The sequence below is a fragment of the Pristis pectinata genome, chromosome 5, assembly GCF_009764475.1.
Source record: "Pristis pectinata isolate sPriPec2 chromosome 5, sPriPec2.1.pri, whole genome shotgun sequence".
Taxonomy (NCBI): Eukaryota; Metazoa; Chordata; class Chondrichthyes; order Rhinopristiformes; family Pristidae; genus Pristis; species Pristis pectinata.
Window position 1 is genome coordinate 11123342 of NC_067409.1, and position 18137 is coordinate 11141478.

At 46.3% G+C, this 18137-nt stretch overlaps 1 protein-coding gene across 1 annotated transcript; it reads left to right on the forward strand.

Moving 5' to 3' along the window:
* Window positions 1-16505: 16505 nt before the first annotated feature.
* LOC127570507 (histidine-rich protein PFHRP-III-like) lies at window positions 16506-17057 on the forward strand. The gene has a single exon (XM_052016151.1). The coding sequence runs from the start codon at window positions 16506-16508 to the stop codon at window positions 17055-17057; it is 552 nt and encodes a 183-aa protein (XP_051872111.1).
* The last annotated feature ends 1080 nt before the right edge of the window (window positions 17058-18137 follow it).

Consider the following 18137-nt stretch of genomic DNA (forward strand, 5'->3'; position numbering starts at 1 on the left):
CTGTCTCTATGTGTCTCTATGACTCTACGAGCAGTATGGTTCTGCCATTCAATGCTCGTGATCTAATCTTGGCCTCAGCCCTACTTTCCGGCTTATTCTCCATAGCCTTTACACCATAGATCTGTGTTTCCTAACCCCAAATATACTCATTAGACCACAAGATATAGAAGCAGGATTAGGCCATTTGGCCCATCAAGTCTGCTCCACCGTTCAATCATGGTTGATTTTATTTTTCAATCCCATTCTCCTGTCTTCTGCTCATAACCCTTAACCCCTTTACCAATCAAGAACCTATCAATCTCTGGTTTAAATACACCCAATGACTTGGCCTCCACAGCCCAACGAATTCCACAGATTCACCATCCTCTCGCTGAAGAAACAGTAGTGTAGTGGTTAGTGTAATGCTATTACAGCACTAGTAACCTGAGTTCAATTCCGGCCACTGTCTGTAAGGAGTTTGTACGTTCTCCCCGTGACTGCGTGGGTTTCCTCCGGGTGCTCCGGTTTCCTCCCACATCCCAAAGGCATATGGGTTAGGAAGTTGTGGGCATGCTATGTTGGCGCCGGAAGCGTGGCGACACTTGCAGGCTGCCCCCAGAATACTCACCGCAAAGATGTATATCACTGTGTTTCGATGTACATGTGACTAATGAAGAAATCTTATTTTATCTTGTCTTATCCTTGTCATCTCAGTTCTAAAGAGACGTCCCTTTATTCTGAGGCTGTGGCCTCGGATCCTGGACTCTCCCACTACTGGAAACATCCTCTCCACGTCCCCTCTATCCAGGCCTTTCAGTATCCGGTAGGTTTTAATGAGATCCCCACCTCATCCTTCCGAACTCCATCACGTACAGACCCGGAGACATCAAACGCTCCTCATAGGTTAAGCCTTTCATTCCTGGGATCATTTTTGTGAACCGCCTCTTGACCTTCTCCAGGGCCAGCACATCTTTCCTTAGATACGGGGCCATAATTGCTCACAATATTCTGAGTGCCACTGAGCCTCCACAGCTCCCTGTGGCAGAGGATTGTAAAGGTTAGTGGCCCTCTGGAAGGCCCTCTAGAAATTCCTCTCCATTTCCATCTTATATGATGGTGATCGGAGGAATGGGGGATATCGGAAGCAAGTTTTTTACACAGAGAGTCATGGGTTCGTGGAACGCACTGCCAGCAGGGGTGGTGGAGGCAGATACATAGACGACATTTAAGAGACTCATAGATAGGCACATGAATGATAGAGAAATGGAGGGCTATGTGGGAGGGAAGGGTTAGATAGATCTCAGAGCAGGATAAAATGTCAGCACAACATCGTGGGCTGAAGGGCCTGTACTGTGCTGTAGTGTTCTATGTTCTAAGAGCAACCACTTATTCTGAAACTCTCCCCCTGTTCCAGATCGCCTACGAGGGGAGACGACCTATCAGCATCCACCCCGTTAAGGGCCCTCTGAAACAATCCGTCACGGCTTTCAGAAGGATATTGGTTAGGTCATGCTCAGAGCTAGAGGGAGAGAGGAGAGGAATGGGACTGACAGGGTTGACATGGACTGAAAGAGTCATAGAGCAATACAGCACAGATGCAGGCCCTTCGGCCCAACCAGTGCATGCCGACCATGGTGCCCACCCAGCTAGTCCCAATTTCCTGCATTTGGCCCATATCCCTCTAAGCCCCGCCCCTCCACATACCTATCCAAGTGCTTCTTAAATGACACTATTGTACCTGCCTCAACCACTTCCTCTGGCAGCTCATTCCATATACTCACCGCCCTCTGCATGAAAAAGTTGCCCCTCAGGTCCCTTTTAAAACTTTCCCCTCTCACCCTAAATTTATGCCCCTTAGTTTTGGACTCCCCTACTCTGGAGAGAAGACTGTTACTGGCCACCTTATCTATGCCTCTCAATAGTTCTAAACATAATTTCACTCCTTATTCTCCTGCGGTCCAAGGAATAAAGTCCTCGCCTGGCCAACCTCTCCCTATAACTCAGGCCCTCTAGTCCTGGCAACATCCTCATAATGACAATGAGTGCAGCAACTATTCCATGAACATGTGGTTCAGTGATCTGACGAGTAAAGGCTTTGGTGTGTGCTACTCCTTCACAGCTTGGCCAAGAGCTCACAGTAGACGTGCCTACCCCTTTGTGGCCGGTTATTTACTACACATTACCACAAATTTGTCAAAACCACAGCAAAGTCTCCTGATAAAAGCAGGATTATTTCCCCAACATTCTACAATGAATGGACAACGGTTACAAGACTAACTCAGTCACTTCCATGTGTGATTCACAGGGAGAATGACCTGATCTTGGATACTTTGACTGAGACATGGCAGCCTTATTGTTGAAAGCATCTTCTCAAATTCCTGCCACAGTCCACGATGTTCTGCTGGAAGATGGCCATGCCTTGTAGTGTAACAATGGTACAAGTTTATTGTTTGTCATATGAACTCATACTGCATTACCTGGACAACATAACCACTGCATTGTGTTATCTAATCAAACTGCTGCATAATATTGAATCTAGCTATATTTTATTATCAAATTCACTTGCATTGCTTTATCAAACCTAGCTGCTGTAGAGTATTGAATGAAGCTACATGGAATAATCTAACCTAGCTGCATTGCATTATCTATACCAGCTATAAATGCATTATCTATATCAGCTGCATTGCATTGTCAAACCCAGCTGCATTGCATTGTCAAACCCAGCTGCATTACATTGTCAAGCCTAGTTGCTGTACAATATTGAAACTGCCTAGATCACATCATTGGTATTGGTGCTATTGTTGATTTATTAATAGAACATAGAACAGTACAGCACACAACAGGCCCTTCGGCCCACAATGTTGTACCACCATAGCTAATCCCTCTACCTACAGAATGCCCATATCCCTCTATTTTCCTCTCATTCATGGGCCCATCCAAGCCCCCAATGAATTTGCCTCCAACACCCTATCAGACAACGCATTCCAGGCATCCACCACCCTCTCAGTAAAAAACATACCCCTCACGTCTGTTCTGAACCTACCCCCTCTCACCTTAAATGCATTAAATTATTGTCACACGTACTGAGATACAGTGACAACCTTTTGTTTTGCATGTCATCCAGACAGATCATGCCATATGTCATTAAAAGAAAACAGAATGCAGACTATAGTGTGGCAGCCGCAGGGAAAGTGCAGTGCAGGTCAACAAATAAGGTGCAAGGGCCGTAACGAGGTAGATTGGGAGATCAAGAGTTTATCTAAAGCGTATAAGAGGTCCGTTTAAGAGTCTGATAATAGTGGGGTAGAAGCTGTCTTTGAGTCTGGTGGTGCGTACTTCAAAGCTTTTGTATCTTCTGCCTCCATGTGTAGGGGGAGAAGATGGAATGTCCGGGGTGGGAGGGGTCCTCGATTATGTCGGCTGCTTTCCCGAGGCAGCAGGAAGGGTAGACGGAGTCAATGCATTGGAGGCTGTTTTGTGTGATATACTGGACTGTTCACAACTGTCCAACTGTCTAGAATCAGCTAACTTAGCTATATGTCGCATCAAACCCAACTGCAATGAATTATCAAATCTAGCTGCACTGCACTATCAAACCTAGCCGCAGTACACTATTGAACCTAGCAATGTAACATTATCAAATCCAGCTGTCTACACTTCTCGCTGCCTCAGTAAAGCAGCCAGCATAATCAACCCCATTCACCCCGGACATTCTCTCTTCTCCCCCCTCCCATCGGGCAGAAGATACAAAAGCCTGAAAGCACGTACCACTAGGCTCAAGGACAGCTTCTATCCTGCAGTTATAAGACTATTGAATGGTCCCCTAGTATGATAAGATGGACTCTTGACCTCACAATCTACCTTGTCATGGCCTTGCACCTTACCGTCTGCCTGCACTGCACTTTCTCTGTAACTGTAACACTTTATTCTGCATTCTGTTATTGGTTTACCTTGTACTACCTCAATGCACTGCGTAATGAAATGATGTGTACGGATGGTATGCAAGACAGGTTTTTCACTGTTCCTTAGTACAAGTGATGATAATAAACCAATTTACCAATTTATGGCATCACCTAACACAGCTGCATTGCATTATCAGGTCTGTCTGCTCTATAACACTGCATGTAACGCATTGCATTAACTATTGTTTTTACCCTGTACTACCTCAATGTACGGTGCAATGAATTGATCTGTATGAACGGTATGCAAGACAAGTTTTTCACTGTACCTCGGTACAAGTGACAATAATAAACCAATTTACCAGTTTATTGCATCACCTAACACAGCTGCATTGCATTATCAGGTCTGTCTGCTCTATAACACTGAATGTAGTGCATTGCATTAACCATGTACTACCTCAATGCACTGTGTAATGAAGACATTTGTGTATGAAGATATACACAAAACTTGCAAGACAAGTTTTTCACTGTACCTCGGTACAAGTGACAATATAAACCAATACTAATACTGACAAGTAAGATTGAAAGGAAGGACAGCAGGGGACAGGCTAATAAACACGGTGGGTCTGATGAGCTAAAATGTGTCTATTTCAATGCTAGGAGTATTAGGGGTCAGGAGGATGAACTCAGAGCCCAGATCAGTGCATGGAACTATGATGCTGTTGCCATTATAGAGACCTGGATGTGTGAGGGACAGGACTGGCTACTCAACGTTCCTGGGTTTCGTTGTTTTAGCTGTGATAGAGAGAGGGAGGTTAAAGAGGTGGAGGGCTTGTGGTGCAGATAAGGGAGAACGTTACAGCGGTACTCAGAGAGGACACACTGGAGGGCTCACCCCCAGAGGCAATTGGGGTGGAGCTCAGAAATAGGAGAGGTGCAATTTCACTGATGGGATTATACTATAGCTACTGATATGTGGAGGAACAGATATGTAGACAGATTATGGAAAGGTGCAGAAACAACAGAGTTGTCACAGTGAGGAACTTTAACTTCCCCAGTATTGATTGGAACTTCCTTAATACAAGAAGCTTAGATGAGACGGGATTTCTTCAGTGCATCTGAGAGGGGTTCTTGAAACAGTATGTGGAGAGTCCAACTAGAGGAGAGAACACATTGGACCTGGTTTTGGGAAATGAGCCAGGTCAGGTGACAGACCTGATAGCGGGTGAACATCTTGGGAATTGTAACCACAACTCATTATGTTTTAATATAGTTATGAGTAAGGATAAAACTGGATCTTGCGGTAACTGACAGGTTGGACAAACTCGGCTTGTTCTGCTTAGAGCGTCAGAGGCTGAGGGGAAACCTGATAGAGGTTTTTAAAATTATGAGGGACGTAGATGGGGTAAACGGTCAGAATCTGTTCCCCAGGGTAGAAATGTCAAAGACCCAAATACATCTCTAACCCAGCACCACAGCACTAACTAACACAGCTGCCATGCGTTATCCAGTCCAGCTATGCTGCATTATCTAATGCAGCCACACTGCATTTCTAACCCAGCACCATAACATTAACTAATATGACTGCAATGCATTATCCAACTCAGCTACACTACATTATCTAGCCCGGCTATGGTGCATTATCCAACCACTTTAATCCCCTTGCGTGCAGTCTTCAATAGTCCGTAAATGATTTCAGTGATCTCTTCTCAGCTAGTTATCGGTGATGAATAATTGATATAGAATCTGCAGTACACTTTGTGCAGAGATGAGAACACCTTGTTCCAAGCCCACATTCCGTTCCTGGTGAGTGTGATCTTTATCTGTACGTAATTACTCTTCCATCCTCAGAGGGAAAGTGATGAGGCCTGGGATTAACTTCAGCATAATTATTACTGCTCATTGACCTCAGAGAATCTTGTGCACTGGCCATCAATATTAACCTCTGCGATGCTCGTACAGTATCCTGCTGGCTCATTGGTTCAATGCTTAGAGGTGCTACATGGAGACAGGAGCCCGATTCAGAAGGGGCATTAAACTGGGACACTGTTGTCTCTCTGAGGCAAATTAAAATATCCCATTGCACTATTTCAAAGGAGAGTGTTGTAGAAACCCTTGGTGTCCTGTCCAATCCGTATCCATAGAACAACACTGATTACTTGGGGATCATCACATTTAGAGCACTAGAGTCAGAGAGCTATACAACATGGAAACAGGCCCTTCGGCCCAACACATTCATGCCGACCAAGGTGATTACATGAGCTAGTCCCATTTGCCTGCATTTGGCCCATATCCCTCTAAACCTTTCCCATCCATGTACCTGTCCAAATGTCTTTTAAATGTTGTCATTGTACCCGCCTCTACCACTTCCTCTGGCAGCTCGTTCCATATACCCACTACCCTCTGTATGAAAATTTGCCCCTCAGTCCACTTTAAATCTTTCCCCTCTCACCTTAAACCTGTGCCCTCTAGTTTTAGACTCCTCTACCTTGGGAAAAAGACTGTGACTATTCACCTTATCAATGCCTCACACGATTTTATAAACCTCCATCTTGTCACCTCTCAGCCTCCTTTGCTCCACAGAAAACAGTCCCAGCCTATCCAGTCTTTCCTTATAACTCAAGCCCTCCAGTCCCGGTAACATCCCTGTGAATCTTTTCTGTACCCTCTCTGGCTTAACGACATCCTTTCCATAGTGTGATGACCACAATGTTTCAGGTGCGGTCTCACAGCTGTAACACGAAGCCCCGACTCTTGTACTCAGTGCCTGACTGGTGAAGGCCAGTGTGCCAAGCGCCTTCCTCACCACCCTATCTACCTGTGTTACCATTTTCAGGGAACTATGTACTTGCACCCAGAGGTGTCTCTGTTCTAAACACTCGCCGGGGTCCTGCCATTCACTGTGTATGTCCTGCCCTGGTTTAACTTCTCAAAATGCAGCACTTCTCACCTGTCTGAGTTAAATTCCATCTGCCATTTCCTTTGTCCACTTGTCCGATTGATATAGATCCTGTTGCAACTTTTAACAACCTTCTTCACTGTCCACTATACCACCAATTTTGGTGTCATTTGCAAACTTACTAATCATAGCACCTACATTCTCATCCAAATCATTACTGTACAGTATATAAGATAAGATTTCTTTATTAGTCACATGTACATCGAAACACACAGTGAAATGAATCTTTTGCATAGTGTTCTGGGGGCAGCCCGCAAGTGTCGCCACACTTCCGGTGCCAACATGGCATGCCCGCAACTTCCTAACCCGTATGTCTTTGGAATGTGGGAGGAAACCGGAGCACCTGGAGGAAACCCACGCAGACACGGGGAGAATGTACAAGCTCCTTACAGACAGTGGCCGGAATTGAACCCGGGTCACTGGCGCTGTAAAACGTTACGCTAACTGCTACACTCGGGGAACCAGCACCCATCCCTACGGATGTACTTGTCACAGGCCTCCAATCTGAAAAACAGCCCTCCACCACTACCCTCTGACACCTACCGCCAAGCCAAATTTGCATCCATGTGAGCTAACCTTCCGGACCAGACTACCATGTGGAACCTTGTCAAAGGCCTTGCTAAAGACCACGTAGACAATGCCTATCTCCTTGCCCTCGTCTCTTCAAAACAAAAAAATTTGTGAGACACGATCTCCCACACACAAAACCATGCTGACTATCCCTAATCAGTCCGTGCCTTTCCAAACGCAGATAGTTCACGTTTCTCAGAATCCCCTCCAGTAATTTTCCCACCACTGATGTTAGGCTCACTGACCTTGAGGTCCGCTATAGCCCCTGGGATCTGCTCGCTTGGTCTGTGGAACCAAAAAGCAGTTCATCTCCCTTACCTGTGGGCCTCCTTGCATGAAAATAAATACGTTTTAGCCTATCAGACCTTCCCTGCTCACTGTCCTGCCCCTGCTGGGAGCTTGCTGTGCGTACACTGGCTGTTGCAATTTTTACGCATTTGATCAACAGATTTCAAGATATTAAGGGAACTGAGGGATATTGAGGTTAATGCAGGGAAGTGGTACGGAGGTAAAGGATCAGCCATGACCTTAGTGACGAACCAGGCACAAAGGGCCTGCTCCTCCTCTAACTTGTTGTGCTTGCATGTCTCAGCAACACAGACTGTGACGAGGTTGGTGACTAGTAGTGTTCCACAGGGATCCATACTGGGACCTCTGCTGTTTGTGATATGTATAAATGACTTGGACGAAAACGTGGATGGGTAGGTTAAGATAAGATAAGATAAGATAAGATAAGATAAGATAAGATAAGATAAGATAAGATAAGATAAGATAAGATAAGATTTCTTTATTAGTCACATGTACATCAAAACACACAGTGAAATGCATCTTTTGCGTAGAGTGTTCTGGGGAGCCAGCCCGCAAGTGTCGCCACGCTTCCGGCGCCAACACAGCATGCCACAACTTCCTAACCCGTACGTCTTTGGAATGTGGGAGGAAACCGGAGCACCCGGAGGAAACCCACGCAGACACAGAGGGAACGTACAAACTCCTTACAGTTGTGGATAGTGTAGCAGATTGCCAAATGATACAGCGGGATACAGGTCAGCTGCAGATATGGGCAGAAAAATGGCAGATGGAATTTAATTCGGCCACAGAGTGGTGGGTGCCTGTAATGTGCTGCCAGGGCTGGAGGTGGAGGTAGAGGCAAATATGATAGAGTCTCTTAGAAAGGCACATAGATATGCAGACAATGGAGGGATATGGACCTTGTGTAGGTAGAAGGGATTAGCTTAGTTAGCTATTTAACTACTAGTTTAATTACTTTGGCACAACATCATGGCCAAAGGGCCTGTTCCTATGCTGTACTGTTCTGCCTGCCTATCACTATCTCTTACCTGCATCTTCCTATCACCACTCTGTGCCCACCCCACCTCCCCTCTTTTGTCCACCTATCACTGCTCTGCTTTTCCCTCCTATATATTGGGCTTCCCCCTTTTCCTATCTTCAGTCCTGAAGAAGGGTCCTGACCTGAAACATTGACCACCTGCTTTTCTCCACGGATGCTGCCTGGCCTGCTGAGTTCCTCCAGTATCATTCTGTTTTTCATCTAGATTCCAGCATCTGCAGTCCTTTGTTCCTCCTGTCCTGTTCTGTGTTCTGGACAGCTCTTTGCAGAATAATTTATAGGCTGTGAAGCCCTCTGAGATGTGTGAAGGGCACACGAGAGCAATCTGATGGTAAATCGATCACTGAGGTTTTATCCATTGAATGAAAAGCAATGACTGGCTGGATCTGCAACCAGAGGGGCCATGCCACCAGTCCCACAACGTTGACTGCAGCCAGCTCCTGCTCTCTGGAACCCATCCCACTGGACCACTTCTCATGGCAAACTGGATCCCTCAGTGTTGAGAGGGACTCTTTGTCACCCCCCTCCTCTCCCCCCCCTCTACTGTTTCGGTCCAAGCTGGGGGTAGTGACAGGGGGCTGTGGTCCAGCTACTGAGAGTCCCACACACAAGCAGTCAGACAGACACGTGCACACAGACACTCAGATACTTATAAATACAGACACATGCACACACATGCACACTCAAATACAAAGGCAGACACACATATACACACACACACACAGAAACATACACACACACACACACATATACAGGCACATACAGTGACACACATACGCACACATGCACAGACAAGCACATTGACATACAGACAGCTGAAACACATGCGCACAGAAAGGAGCATGCATGCACACAGCCACACACGTACATGCGCACACACAGAAACACACACACACACACACACACACACACACATGCAAACATAGAATCACACATAGAAACAAACATAAAGATGCACATATACATAGACACACACACACACACACACAAATATGGAAAGGAACACACATGGAAACGTTTACATGCACTGTCACACATACAGAGACATACATGCACATACAGACAGAAACAGAAGCACTCAAGTTCACACACACACACACAAGCACACACACAAACACACACACGTACACATAAACACACACAAACACAAGTACACATAAAAGCACACACAGAAATAAAAAACAAACAGGAACACACGTAGACACATGCACAGAAACATGCACAAACCATGCTTTCAGAAGTCTCACATAGGATACATAGACATATTCATGGAGACACAGACACAGAGGCACACACAAACATATTCATGGAGACACTTACCCACACAAGTGAACTCCAAACCTCATCAGCACCTTGACATCAAGACAGCATTTGACTAAGTGTGGCATCAAGAGGCCATGGTAAAGCTGGTTAATGAACGTCAAAGGGAAAAGACTTGGAGATCAACTCACACAAAGGAAGATGTTTGTGGTTGTTGCTCAATCATCCCATCGCCAGGACACCGAGTTCAAGTCCATGTTCAAGTTTACTGTGATGGGCGCACACCCAGGGTATAAATGCCATGAAAATGAGCTTTTTGCAGCAGCAGCATAGTACATTACAAACACATCAACTTATATTAACATAAATTACACATAGTTTACATGACATAGAACATAGAACATAGAACAATTACAACACAATTCAGGCCCTTCGGCCCACAAAGCTGTGCCGAACATGTCCCTACTCTAGAAATTACTAGGCTTACACATAGCCCTCTATTTTACTCAGCTCCATGTACCTATCCAACAGTCTCTTGAAAGACCCTATCATATCAGCCTCCACCATCGTTTCCGGCAGCCCATTCCATGCACTCACCACTCTCTGAGTAAAAAACTTACCCCTGACATCTCCTCTATATCTACTCCCCAACACCTTAAACCTATATCCTCTTGTGGCCACCAATTCAGACCTGGGGAAAAGCCTCTGGCTATCAATACCTCTCATCATCTTATACACCTCTATCAGGTCCCCCCTCATCCTCCGTCTCTCCAAGGAGAAAAGGCCGAGTTCCCTCAACCTGCTTTCATAAGGCGTGTTCTGCATTCCAGGCAGCGTCCTTGTAAATCTCCTCTGCACCCTCTCTATGGCTTCCACATCTTTCCTGTAGTGAGGCGACCAGAATTGAGCACAATACTCCAAGTGGGGTCTGACCAGGGACCTATATAGCTGCAACAATACCTCACGGCTCCTAAATTCAATTCCCCGATCGATGAAGGACAATACACCATATGCCTTCTTAACCACAGAGTCAACCTGCGCAGCCGCTTTGAGCGTCCTATGGACTCGGACCCCAAGATCCCTCTGATCCTCCACACTGTCAAGTGGCACAATAAACAAAAATAAACATAACAACATTAGTGCAAGTTGAGAGAAACATAGTCTGAGGAAGAATTAGGGTTTTTCAGGTGGGTTCAAGAACCTGACTGCAGTGGGGAAGAAGCTGTTGTTGAACCTTGAGGTGTGGGTCTTCAGGCTCCTGTGCCTCCTGCCTGATGGCAGCATCGAGAAGAGGGCAGGGTCCGGATGGCAGGAGTCCTTAATGATTGGTGATAATAACTTGTGCTGGAGTTCCTTGGAGCAGTGCTCGAGGCTGAACCAGCTTAAGCTGTTCCATCAATGACCTTCCTTTCATCGTAAGGTCAGAAGTAGGAATGTTCACTGATGGTTGCACAGTGTTCCCAAGCCCCCAGGAAATGAAGCAGCTCATGCTTGCATGCAGCAAGATCTGGACAATACAATTCTAGCCCACTGGATTAGTACCCTATCCACCACCATTCCCTCTATCTGAAGACAGGATGGACTTGGGGACCTAAATGTAGCCTCCCTTTCCCCGGGTCCTGATGGCAACAGATACAACACATCAGTCCAAAGGATTCATCGCCTCATGGATGAAAGGTACCAACAGAAAATGTAAGCATGTGATAAAAGGACTAATTGACTCCTTCTGATTCACCAGCTGGCTGCTTATTTTCAGACTGCAGTGTGTGCCATTTACAGTACCCTGCAGCTGCTCACCTTGGCTACTAAGACATCACCTCCCAAACCCATGGCTGAGGAGAACGAGAGAAGCTTGTGAATGGGAACACTGCATTTCTTAATGATGTAGAAGGAGGCCATTCAGTCCATTGTCTTTACTAGTTCTCAGCGCAATGCCAGTCCCCCGTTCACTTTCCTTATAACATGTTTTTCCCACATTCCCATCATCTCTCCCCAGATTCTATCACTCGCCTGCACACTAGGGACAATTTACAGTGACCAATTAACCTACCAATTAAGACCGTTTTGGGATGTGGGAGGAAACCGGAGCACCCAGGGGGGGTAACCCACAGGGTTGCAGGGAGAACCTGCAAACTCCACACAGACAGCACTAGAAATCAGGAATCGAGGCCAGGTCTCTGGAGCTGTGAGGAAGCAGCTCGACCGGCTGTTCCACAGTGCTGAAGAAGGTGTAATGTTTGGAGAGGGCAGAAGAACAGAACCAGTGTTGGGGAGACACGTGCATAGGGTGGAGGACACTTGGATTATTCTCCTTAGGGAAGATAGGGCCATGAAGAGAAGGGTTTGGACAGAAGAACTGTTCACGGCAGCTGAAAGATAATGGACTACAGGTCGCAGACATAAGATGAGGCAGAGCATTTCTGACAGAAATCTTCATTAGGGATTCAGGAAGGACTGCCTGATAGGTAGGCGTGTGTCACATACGTGTGTATTCATTTGTATGTGGGTGCACAGATATTATATATGTGTACCTATTAACTTCCATTTCATAACTTGTTTTGTCTCTCCCTGTTAATGTAAACTTATTCTGCAGCAGCGAACTGGAAATTCAACTGTTGAATGTTTGAAGGTATGATATAACTGGAGAGCTTCATCCAGGCTCAGATGTTGCTAGGCTGCGCGTACAAGAAGCAAAGCAATGTCTGAGGAGAGAGAACAGCTAGTATTTGTGGTGTGACCCTGCAATTAAAACTGATTAACTTCTTAGTCTTAATATAACTGTGGTATCTAAGCATGTTACCCTTTGAAGTGCCCATGGAAAATTTTGAGTAATGACACATAAATTTGTCGAAGTATTTTAAAACATATTTCTTAATTCAATGTCATTAATCAAACCTTAGCTGCAGAATTTCTGTCCCTGCAATCTCCTCTCATTCTACCATTCTTGATCATCCCTGAATTTAACCTTTTGGCACGCTGACCTTCATCAGTCAGGGCATTGAGTACAGAAGTTGGGATGTTATGTTGCAGTTGTACAGGACGTTGGTGAGGCCGCATTTGGAATATTGCATTTGGTTTTGGTCACCCTGTTATAGGGAAGATGCCATTAATTTGGGAAGAGTGCAGAGGAGATTTACAATGATGTTGCTGGGACTCAAGGGACTGAGTTATGGAGAGAGGTTGAGCAGGTTGGGACTTCTTTCATTGGAGAGAGGGAGGGGTGATCTTATAGAGGTGTATAAAATTACGAGCAGCATAGATAAGGGTGAATGCACACAGTCTTTTTCCCAGGGTTGGGGAATCAAGAACTAGAGGGCACAGACTTAAGGTGAGAGGGGAGAGATTTAATGGGAACCTGAGGGGCAACCTTTTTACCCAGAGGGTGGTCAGTTTGTGGAATGAACTGCCAGAGGAAGTGTTTGAGGCAGGTACATTACCCAGATTGAAAAGGTACTTGGACAGGTACATGGATAGGAAAGGATTAGAGGGATATGGGCCCAAATGTGGTCAAATGGGACTAGCTTGGACAGGAATCTTGGTCGGCATGGACCAGTTGGGCCAAAGGGTGTGCGACTCTGTGACTCTATAACTGCTCCATCTTCAGCTGCCAAAGCTCTAAACTGGGGAATTCCTTCATAATCCTCTCTGCTGCTCTGCCTCTCTTTCCTTTTTGGAAAATATCTCCCTCATTGACTCTGCCCTAATATCTCCTTGTGGCTCGGTGTCACAACTTTGCTCACCCTCCAGTGTCCTTCGGATGTTTTGTTTCATTCAAGGCGTTATATAAATACTGGTGGCTGTTGTCGTCATCCAATAACCTCCTGCATTCACCTGATGCAAGTAAATGCAGGACCTGAACATTATCAGAGTTCAGACAAATGATAACATTTGCCCAGCAGAAACCTCATTCTTCTGTCTAATCGGTAATGAGAGAAAGATAAGACATGCATTTGACTGTGTAACTGATACAAGTCATTAAAAGCAAGCAGTGCACTGCTTAGGATACCAAGTATCTCGCTCTTCCTTTGCAAACTTGAATAAGTGTTAATCCCACGTACAATAAATAAAATTGAGATTAGCCACACTCTAGCTCAACATAATCAGGCCAGTGGAAAATACCTGGAGATTCCCAGAAGTATCCAGAAGAAATTATCTCTGTTATAACTTTCAAAAGTTGGGGCCATTCATGGAGAGCTCCACATGATTCATTTGTAGACCAGTCAACGGTGGTACCTGCAGCAAGATGGGGGTCACCAAAAGCCAGCTATCATAATGCCAGCTTTGGCATTACGCCTTGTAGTTCCCCAGCATGAAACACCACATCTTCTCTCAATTCTTCATTATGAAGTGAGCAGTGATGATCTGGAATTCGAGACACTAAGAGACGACAGATGTTAGAATCTGGAGCAACAAACAATCTGCTGGAGGAACTCAGCGAAACCCTGATGCAACTCCACATCAGGGTTTCAACCCGAAACGTTGACAATTCCCTTCCCCCCACAGATGCAGCTCGACCCGCTGAGTTCCCCCAGCAGATTGTTTAATGATCTGGAATTCAGGGCCTGTATGGGTTGTGGAAACAGCCAGTTATGGCTTTCACGAAGGAATTAGATAGTTCATGTAAAATAATCTAGAGGGTTATGGGAAAAGAGGGAATGGGACTAAATGGATTATTCTACAAGTAGACAGGATGAATGGCCTCCTGTACTGTACCAACACTATGACACTGTGCCATCCTTACGACCAACTCACACATAATCCTGATTCTGTCCTTTATTGCTAGGTCTAAATCTCTCTCACACACACACACACACACACACACACACACACGTGCACACATGCACGCACACACACACATATGCATGCACGCATGCACACACACATACACACACACACACACATGCACACACACATGCACACACACACACATGCAAATAAACAAGACATTCAGACATACACACAGCATTGGACACATGTAATCTGTGTAATCTCACACATATATACACACTCACATACAAAATCTGTGCACCCACATACAAATGAATACGCACACATGTGACACACAACACCCACCTATCAGTCAGTCTTTCCTGAATCCCAGCAAATCTTAATGAAGGTTTCCCCCAGAAATCCTCATCTTATGTTTGTGGCCTGTAGCCTATTATCCTTCAGGTGCTGTGAACAGTTCCTCTGTCCAAACTCTTCTCTTCATGGCCCTGCTCTCCCTAAGGAGAATAATCCAACCGTCTCCCACCCTATCCATCAGTCTCCCCATCGCTGGTTCCAATCTAGTAAACCTCTTCCACGCCCTCTGAGCCTTCCCCACCCTCTCCAGTGCAGTGGCATAGCCGCTGCCTCACAGCTCCAGTGACCCCGGGTTCAATCCTGATCTCTGGTGCTGTCTGAGTGGAGTTTGCACGTTCTCATGTGACCGCGTGGGTTTCGTCAGGATGCTCTGGTTCCCTCCCGTATCCCAAACATCTGCAGGTTGCCGGGTTGATTGGCTGCTGTAAATTGCCCCCAGTATGTAGGTGAGTGGTAGAATGTGGGGGGGTGGGGGTCGTGTTTGATGGGAATGTGGGGAGAATAAAACAGAATGAGTTCATCATTGGTATAATTGGGTGTTTGGTGATCGGTGGGGACTTGGTGAGCGAGGAGCCTGTTTCTGTGCTGTATTGACGCGCTGACTCTTGAGGTCACGTTGTGCTTGGAAATGGAGACAGAATTCCACTGAGCTCCCAACCAGTTGAACGTCTGTCGTTGTGTCAATGCTTTGTGGATTTTGTACACTGTCCTTCCATTGATAAAGTTCCCAACGCAATGGATCGACAGCTTGGTTCTCCTGTCTTGTCAAGTAAATTGGTAAACTGTTTTATTATTGTCACATGTACAGTAAAAAACGTTGTTTTGCATGCCATCCATGCAGATCATTTCATTACAACGGTGCATTGAGGTAGAACAAGGTAAAGCAGTAACAGAATGCAGAATGAAGTGTTACAGTTACAGAGAAAGTACAGCGCAGGCAGACAATAAGGTGCAAGGTAACATCCCGAAGCCTCTCTGTTCCCGCACAGCCTGTAAAATGGAGCCATTTGTCATGTGTTGTCGCTCCTGCCTCGTCTGTTACAATGCCTCTCTCTGCACTGACCCCCGGAGCAACCTTGTTCACCGTTTTACCTCACGACCCAGCTGGGCACCATCTGCTCACTGTGACATTGCCCTGTCCCTGTGACCCAGCGGCCAGCTCTGGTCACGTGGAAGGCCCAATGTTCTGGGTCCAACGGCAGACCCAGCAACCAGTCTGCCTGCACAATCCGGCCCAGCTGTCAGATGGGCCTCTTGGTGCAATCAGGCCTGTGTGCAAGGTCCCACCCACCTGTGCAGTGTGGCTGGTGTACACAATGCAGTGAATATACACAATGCAGCCAGAGTACACAATGGAGCATGTGTACACAGTGTGCCAGTGTACACAATGCAGCCAGTGTAAACAATGCAACCACACAATGCAGCCAGTGTGTACATTGTAGCCAGTGTACACAATGCAGCAAATATACACAATGCAGCCAGAGTACACAATGCAGCCAGTGTACACAGTATGGCCAGTGTACACAATGCAGCCAGTATACACAATGCGGCCAGTGTATACGTTGCAGCCAGTGTACACGATGTAGCAAATATACACAATGCAGCCAGAGTACACAATGCGGCCAGAGTACACAGTGTGGCCAGTGTACACAATGCAGCCAGTGTATACAATGCAGCCAATGTACACAATGTGGCCAGTGTATACATTGCAGCCAGTGTGCACGATGCAGCGAATATACATAATGCAGCCAGAGTACACAATTCAGCCAGAGTACACAGTGTACACAATGCAGCCGGTGTACACAATGCAGCCAGTGTATACATTGCAGCCAGTGTGCACGATGCAGCGAATATACACAATGCAGCCAGAGTACACAATTCAGCCAGAGTACACAGTGTACACAATGCAGCCAGTGTATGCAATGAGGTGGGTTGTGGGAAATGTTGTAAAGCTTGAGAGAGGTAGTGTGGCTTCGGGCACTCTTCCTGCCAGTACACGGCCATCTCCTAACCCTCTGTCCCAGCCCCCACCCAGAGTGTCTGACAGGCTGTGAAACTCCTGGCTTGGCTTCACTTAAACCTGGGCTTTCTTTTCTTAGGCACCCCCACAATGAGCAAGAAATTCTGGCTCCCCTACTCCATCTATCCCCCTCATAATTTTGTATGCTTCTATCAGGTCGCCCCTCAGCCTCCTCCGCTCCAGGGAGAATAAATTCTGCCCATGCAGTCCTTCTCCTTAACTGAAGTTATCCAATCCAGGCAATATCCTGGTGAATCTCCTCTGCACCCTCTTCAGCACAATCCGATCATTCCTGTGGAGACACAAGAGACTGCAGATGAGGAACTTCCCTCCTCCATCTGCCCATCACCCCTCCTCACCTGGATCCACCTGTCAGCTGCCAGCCCTTGCTCCACCCCTTCCCCTCACACTTTTATACTGGGTACCTCCCCTCTCTCTTTGGGTCCCGACCCGAAACGTCGACTGTCCATTTCCCTCCACAGATGCTGCCCGACCCGCTGAGCTCCTCCAGCGGTTTGTTTTTTGCTCCATCATTCCTATAGTGCGGTGACCAGAACTGTGCACAATATATTCCAGGTGTGGCCCAACCAATGTTTTATCAAGTTGAAAGTTGGCATCCCTGCTCTTGCTTTCTATGCTATGTCTGATGAAGACCAGTATCCCATACGGCTCCTTCACCACTTCATCCACCTGTGCCATCACTTTCAGGGATCTATGGACTTATATCCCAAGGTCCCTCATCAGCACACCCTAAGGCCCGAGCATGTTGCATGTGTCCCTGGAGAAGGAGCGTGTGGTATCCACAGGTACATTGGAGGCCTTCCGGGACCAGTGGGTACCACAGGGACTGGAGTGTGTTCTGGATAGAGATGACTGTGTGTAATTTGACTGTAAATAGTGTGAATTGTGGAATACTGAAGTAATGTAACAAGGTGATGCTGTAATGACTGAATGAACCTCCTCTGTAAAATGAGAGAAGAGCATTTACTGAGTACATCCTCCCCTTGTTTGTCCTCT

Bases quoted from the DNA above. Each gene is read 5' to 3' on its own strand.
- LOC127570507 (XM_052016151.1), top strand. From the start codon at position 16,506: ATGCAACCACACAATGCAGCCAGTGTGTACATTGTAGCCAGTGTACAC.